This window comes from Barbatula barbatula, assembly GCF_947034865.1.
Source record: "Barbatula barbatula genome assembly, chromosome: 19".
Taxonomy (NCBI): Eukaryota; Metazoa; Chordata; class Actinopteri; order Cypriniformes; family Nemacheilidae; genus Barbatula; species Barbatula barbatula.
The window spans coordinates 18,965,791-18,973,588 of record NC_136782.1 but is presented as its reverse complement, the minus strand read 5'-3'; the positions used below and the strand labels follow the sequence as shown (position 1 = coordinate 18,973,588).

The 7,798-nt window shown below is 36.3% G+C and overlaps 2 protein-coding genes across 2 annotated transcripts; both read left to right on the top strand.

Annotated features, from left to right (window-relative positions):
* Nucleotides 1-1,139: 1,139 nt before the first annotated feature.
* Nucleotides 1,140-1,943, top strand: LOC306908092 (C3a anaphylatoxin chemotactic receptor-like; the record flags this gene model as incomplete). Its single annotated transcript, XM_079480680.1, has 1 exon — nt 1,140-1,943. The coding sequence occupies one exon, from the start codon at nt 1,140-1,142 to the stop codon at nt 1,941-1,943; it is 804 nt and encodes a 267-aa protein (XP_079336806.1).
* A 3,709-nt stretch (nt 1,944-5,652) lies between these two features.
* LOC306909014 (C3a anaphylatoxin chemotactic receptor-like) lies at nt 5,653-7,596 on the top strand. Its single transcript, XM_079482351.1, has 3 exons — nt 5,653-5,701; nt 6,084-6,152; nt 6,292-7,596. The coding sequence occupies exons 1-3, from the start codon at nt 5,692-5,694 to the stop codon at nt 7,236-7,238; spliced, it is 1,026 nt and encodes a 341-aa protein (XP_079338477.1). The 5' UTR covers nt 5,653-5,691; the 3' UTR covers nt 7,239-7,596.
* Nucleotides 7,597-7,798: the final 202 nt, after the last annotated feature.

The following is a 7,798-nucleotide window of genomic DNA, read 5'->3' as shown; positions in this document are numbered from 1 at the left end:
GCGTTAGTGTTTCATATTGATCTAGATGTATGTCAGAGTGGAGATTAAGAGATGTTTGTTTTATATTACCTTGGGCTTTTATGGCTACTATGAAAACTGGTGCTTGTGGTTAGGTTGTGAGCTGATGTCAATGAGTAATATCCGAGGTGATGAGATGAGTTTCTTGCTCTTTGTGTGTGTGTGTGTGTGTGTGTGCGTGCGTGCGTGCGTGTGTGTGTGTGCGTGCATGCGTGTGTGCGCGCTTGTTGTACAGACCTATCCAACGGGTGGAAATGTTCTCCTTCATTTTATTTAATCCATTCACTCTTAAAAAGGAAGTTAAACAATGACAATTTTTGGCTGAAACATTTTTTAACAAATATTTCTTATAAGAACCTTTAAGTAAATTGTTATTTGGGGTACTAACGAGGGGTTTAATATATGAACACTTCTGCGATGATATGGGATATTTTTACTTCAGACACCGTGTGGTTTGTGGAAGGAAATGCTATGTTAAAACAACATAAATATACATTTCTTATGCATCGATGACTCATTGGTGATTTCAATGACCACAACATATTGCATATATAGGACAGATATAACCTGAGTGATTACCCCACCCATTCGCCTCTCATATAAGTAAAGGAAAAACCAGCTATTGTAAACAGTAAAAATGGTGAAGATTTGGTGGCTTTGACAACACAAACCTAAAGAAATGCAGAAAATGGGTAAGAGATGAATATGAACAATGTGGTTATGACTTAATACGCTGCTTTTACACACCTCTAGAAATATCCCAAAGGAAAAACTGTATAATAATCAGAAATATAGTAATCCAAAGTAAAAATAAATTTCTAATGTTTAAAGAATCTTGTCATTGTTATTGAGATAACAAATATGAGTTAATTCTTTGCTAATATAAAATGAAACAACTGACCAGTTAAATATGATGTTTTTTTGTGGTTGTTGTTGTTGTTTTCAGAATGCATTGTAATTTTTATACTAAACTAAACAGCTAAGCTGGAAGAGAAAAGTACCAACTTTCACGGCCATTTTCTCTTTTCTTTGTGTAGTGGATTCCAGATTGGGACCACAAAATCTGACAGACAGAAAGCCTGTCGAGTGGTCAGATCATCATTATTTGTGTTTACCTAGCCATGTTTTTGGTGGGTGTCATTGGAAATGGTCTTGTCATATTTGTGACCGGCTTCAAAATGAAGTCAACAGTCAACTCCATTTGGTTTCTCAACCTGGCGATCGCAGACGTCTTTTTCTCCTTGGCTCCAATTATGCGGATTCTCCTTATTTTTGGAAAGTTGTTTGATCACGTTTTGTTTCAGCTTCTCTCATTCATAACAGAGCTAAATATGTTCGCGAGTGTTTTTTTCCTGACAGTTATCAGTCTGGATCGATGTCTGTGCACATGGGCGGTCGTGTTGGCTCAGAATAAACGGACTCTAGTCAAAGCCAGAATCATCTGTGTGTTGGTGTGGCTTTCATCCATCTGCTGCAGCATCTCGTTTGTCATCAACTTCTCTAACAAGAATCGAGACTTGAAGTCTCTGTTCACATACAGGTTCTCGATAGGCTTTCTCCTCCCCTTCCTGATCATTGCGTCTTCATATATGGCTATCGCATTGCGAGTCAAACGTCTCAAAAAGGGGAAGCTATTCAGATCTTTCCGTCTCATTGTAGCTCTTGTTCTAGTGTTTTTCATATGCTGGTTGCCTTACCATATTCACAAATTATTAAATGCAATGAAGAACAAGCAGAATGCAAGTGTCCAAGAGATCATATCTAAAACAAGACATTTTTTCATCTGCATGACTTATGTACACAGCTGTGTGAACCCCATTCTCTATGTGTTCATGTGTGAGAAGTACAAACAAAAGCTTAAACAGTCCCTGCTCCTGGTGATAGAGACGGCTTTCGCCGAGGAACATCTTGAGGCTAAGAGATAAGACAAAAGGCACAATTCTCCTCTCCTCCAGCTGACAAGACAAGAAAACAACCATGTGCAAAATCCCTCTCAAAGTGATCTATTTTTAGGTCACTGTGTGGTGTCTGACACCTTCAAACATCCCTTATAAGAGAATCTGCAAATGTCAAAGCTATCTTTGCCTAAAGGCGTGTGTTTTAAATGTGCCTCATCTGAAGGATGTCAAGGGTTGAGTCCATTAGTCATGACAAACCAAGATCAGGGTAAAGGAGAGTGAACTTTCAGATATGCTACAAATCACAAATGCTTCTTTTTATTGATGTTAAAATACATTTTCAAAAATAAATTTGCAACACGTGTTTGTGAGACAATGTAGGAACAAAAACATCAATAACATTTCGTCTTAGTATTTTTCTAATATTTTTTTTCATAGCATACCATTATATTATATGTTGCAATGTAAAGACAAATTCTCTTCTTGCATGACCCCTTAAACCAATTAAATGCTTTTTCAGATGTGAAGGGGAACATGTGGCAAATGTTGGATGACTTTCTGTTGGCTAAATAAAAAACATGTTTAGAAAAGCTTTGTAAATTGGCCAAACAAATAATTTGCTGCATTTCATTTTTATCTTTTTTACACTTTTTACATCTTTTTTTACAATTTCTATTTGCTCAGAAATTAATAAAGTTATCTTTATTTATCTAACTGCTTGTTTTGCAACAACTACATGTACATTAAATCAACTTAACACGTGTAGTCAAATATCAATATGTCTTAACTTAGTCAACAAATATTTTTTACTGCATGATGATGAGGACTATTGAAGGCCAAAATAACATTCATTTGTCTGACATTTAGTATACAGTATATGGTTTTGCACATCACCCTGCCTATTTCCTTTTTTATATTAATTGAAACAGACATTAGTTGCTAATGCAGAGACATTTTTGAGCCACAACAACAAATATCATCAAACACAGTTATTGGTGTGCGGGTGAAACGATTGAAAGGAGGAATCGCTTCTGTCTTTTCTGGTCACTATATCTGTGATTCTGGCCTTATTTATATATATATATATATATATATATTTATTATTATTTATATAGCACAATAAATGCCCATGGTGCTTGTCACGGAACAGGTGGTGAGAAGAACCCAAGTGCAGGCAGCAATACGGGGTAAAACAGGATTTAATAAATAAAAACCGCAAATTACAAATAATACACCCACAATGGGGGGAAAACTGAACTGAGGCACAATACAAAAACAGAACGTAAAGACTTCAAAAAATACAAGGGAACACGAGCCAAGGTACAGGTAAGGAACCATGTACAGAGCGGGAAACATATACAACCAACGAGCAACAAGACAATAAACAAATGGGTATATATATAGGGAAACTAACAAAGGAGATAACGATGGGCAGGTATGGGTAATAAGACACAGGAGGAAAGCTATACTAGAAACGAGAGGGGCGGGGCCAAATGACGAGACAGGAGAGAACGTATATTATGTTCTGATTGACAATAATATGTTTCTCTCCACATAAAACACGTGGGTCTGTCATGACTCTGCCCCTAGACCAGAAAATCAAGACAAGAGAAGGCAGAATCATGACAGTGCTTCACAGACAGTAGGATAAAACACAAAAAAATGTACATACAAACAAACAAACAATGCAATGTCAGCAAACATAAGACAGGAGACAGCTACATACTTTATCACTTTAAGTGGCCAAGACCACTTCAGACTGACCCCCATGCTACATCTAATAAGTGGGTTTTTAACATCGACTTAAACACAGCCAACGACTTTCCTGATCTGACGGAGTGCTGGTTTCTATACCAGTTGTGTTACCTAAATGCGTTGTCGTTGCAATTTGCTCTCGGAGTCAAGAGGTACCAAGCAGGCAGACAGATGACATCACCATCTCCTGCTTCTTTTGGCCAGGAGAACGGAACAAGATTGTCTCTGGATAGATGGAGACATGAACTTTTGATTTAAGTAGAAAAGGTTCTCCATCCAATCGATTAGACAAACTTGTAAATGTTTTCTTATTGTTTTGTTATACACCACATTTGTATTGTAATGACATGTGCAAATGTTATATCTTTGTTGATGGTATAATATTAAGAAAACATTTTTGTGTGCATATACCACTAGCGGTTAAAAATGTATATTTGTAGTTGTTTTATACAATACTGAGATCATTAAATAGGATAACTGTATTTAGAACAAAGCGTACACAACGTATAAGAAGCATAATTATAAATGAAAAAGCGCTTTAAAAAAGGAATCACATTTGTGTATTTTCTGAGGACACCTCTGTCTCTTTCCTCAAAGTATTGTTCACAGACAGTTTGAAACGCTCTCCTGGCATCTGTAAGAACCCCGATCACACCCCCAGATCATCGTCCCCTGCATGCTGTTTTCAAACGATCTTCATCTCCAGACTTTTAAAGGACTTCAACTCCCAACATGCAGTGCACACTCACCCGCCAGCTTGGATTGTTCATGCTTGTCTGTTTGATACACACTAGTTTTGTTGAGCGTTGTTGTCATCAGTTTCGTTTTGTACTGGACTATGGATTATATGGATGTAAAAGCCTTGGATTATTATACTTGAAATCTTGTTTTTGGATTACCTACCTGTTAGATGGGACATCTTAATGCTGAGATACCCTTTAACGAAAAACTTCATCGACATCACAGACTTCTTTTAATTGTGGTGAATCATTTTCTTAAAATGCCTTAAATTTGATAATCTTATAGAGCTGCAGATCCCCTTAGAACAGTTGCTAGTCACACCTGTCTTGGCCTAAAGTCCCTATTTTCACCTGATGCTAACATGTGTTTTATCCTGTCTCATCCTCTGGATTTTAAAAAAGGCCAAGTAGAAAAATTGCAGACTGTTCTCTACTTATACAAAGGATGAATGCATTATTATGTTGCTATGAATGGCATAACAGGGTATATTTTCCATATGAAAATTTGATTGACCAGACAAGGAAATACTGCAATACATACAGTACTATATGTATTATGTTCACCGTCTTTCCATTGTATTTGTATTTTGGTAATGAATTCAAACAATTATAGGAAAACGCATCCATTATTTGTAATTTTTGAATAATGCACCATTTTATAAAGTACATGTGTTTTAAGTGATGCTGAAATCTCAGTTTAATTGAAAATAAAACAAAGGCCCAAAATGAAGTAATGTTTTAAAAATAATATGATTATGCTTTGATAAACAATTTCTATTTATAAATATGCAAAATATATTTTCTAAAGGCATATTTGCCTTCTTACGTTAACATCAACACACCTAATTTCCCTTTCAAATGGGAAACCAATGTTTATGCTGAGACCTATTTGCGAGTGATAGTTTTGATGTGTTTTCATGGCTTATGTAATCATGAGATACAGAAAGGTTGTGTTTGATTTCTTCGCTCATGATCGCAAAAAAGAGCGCTTCACAAAAAACACAGACATAAAAACAGGCTTGATGTTTCAAGTCATAATTTGGTTTATAAAAACGGAGTATTATAATATATTTATATATTTTCCCAAATGGTTTGGTGAAATGAAACGTTTCTGTTCTATTTTAGAAATGCAAAATCATTTTCTATCATAGAATATTTTCCTTCTTACAGCGCATCATCACCACACCCCTAACCATAGACAGGGAAACTTCTTTAAAACAAAGATCTGTTGTGCCATTCGAAAACATCTACCTGAAAAGAGAAGAGAGGAAGAACACAGGATGGAAACGGGTAAGAATCTAAGCAACAGACTTTGCTTTTTATGTAGCAGATTCATTGCTGTGAAAAAAGCTTTTTTTCAAAACAAGATTTATTTATGTTCTCATTTCTTTTTTAAAGACAGTCAGTGTGATTCTTGCTTCGATTCAGATTATTGAACATTCTCCTAATCCTTTATTATATATTGTATTTCCTTTAAAAAAATCTACAAGGCACTCGATACCCCTTCATATTTATCAGACCATCTCTTACACCCCTACACACATCCAAACGATGTTCAAACTCTAGTACTGTGCCACGTTTGATATACTTCTTGGTATTGGTGGCACAGGGCACTAGACAAGAGCTTGGAAATCTTGTCGATGTTTGCTAATCCAGTTTTCTTTTCTGACAGATGTTGGTGATTTCCCTTGGGCCCCTCCTGTGTGGACCCATTCAGAAAATTTGGAATTCGACCTTGAAGGTATAGTATTGCACTGTACAAAAATAAACACTTTTCTGCTTTCTTTTCTGAGTGCAAAGTACAGTACATCATCAAATAATTTGTATTTAAAATAATTGCTGAAGCAGCTATATTATATCAGAATTGTTTCTTTGTGCAGAGGACAGTCTTTTGGAAAGTCCACTTCTGAACAACAACGCAGGGCTTGACAAAATCTTTTCAATCATTGAAATCATTGGCTTGTGCGTATATTTCATCATCCTAGTCACGGGTGTGATCGGAAACGGTCTTGTCATCTTTGTGACCGGCTACAAAATGAAGACGACAGTCAACTCCATCTGGTTTCTCAACTTGGCGATAACAGGCTTTATTTCCATTTTGTTCATGATTTGCGACACCGCTGTTGTCTTTAAAAAGATGGTTTGGCGCTTAGACGACATCATGTATAAATGTGTGGTTTTTGTAACGGTGCTAAACATGTTTGCGAGTGTTTTCTTTCTGACAGTTATCAGTCTGGATCGATGTCTGTGCACATGGGCGGTCGCGTGGGCTCAGAATAAACGGACTCTAGTCAAAGCCAGAATCATCTGTGTGTTTGTGTGGCTCTTGTCCATCTGCTGCAGCATCCCTTATATCATTGTTCTCTACGTACAGAAACCCAAAGATGAATGTGAAGACTTTAAAAGCTATGTCAACAGCTGCATGTCTTTGTACGTGTACATGTTTACGGTGGGCTTTCTAATTCCCTTCTTGATCAGTGCATCTTCATACATAGCTATTGGTGTGCGGGTGAAACTCCTAAAAAGAAAAAAGCAGCGTCGGCCTTTCCTGGTCATTATAGCAGTGATTCTTGCCTTTTTCATATGCTGGTTTCCTTACCATGTTATACAGTTGTGTTACATTAGTGCAGTTAAGAATAACTGGAGTAAAAGCGTTGTCATGAACCTTTATGCCGCACAACGTTTTGTAATCTGCCTGGTTTATCTGAATAGCTGTCTGAACCCCATTCTCTATGTGTTCATGTGTGACGAGTATAAGACGAAACTTAAAATGTCTCTTCTGCTGGTGCTCGAGATGGCTTTTGCTGAGGAGAATCTGGATTTGTAGACAACTCCATCTGATCACACCTCTTAAAGTCACCAGGAACCAAACAGACATACAAATGACACAACCATGTCCTCCTTATTGCTATTAATTCGAGTTATGTCATGTTGGTTGGTTGAGTATCCAAACAAAATATAAATAAGAAGGAAGAGAAGAATCATTACTGTAACATATTCACTGTATGTTTTCCTTGTTGTTTTGTTGAACACAATCTTTTTATTAAAATCCTGTATCTTTGTTGTCTTCATCCTAATTGAGGAAATTGTTAATTTTGTGTTTAAAACATTTTGCATGTGACTTATATTACAGCAAAGGAGAATCAAGTCCTTACCTTACTGTATGGACAAATAAAACGCATGACAATAATCCTTTGTTTATAAATTGGGCTAAAGAATATGAAACTTTCTGAAACTAATAAAATTAGGGGAAAATAAATTTAACCGCTGTAAAAGTTACATGGGATACCTCACATTTCTTGGTATTTCATAAAGCCACATTTCTACAGAGAGATCATCTATTTTCCATAATGTGTTGCAGGTAATAAATTTGTAAAATGTTTCAAG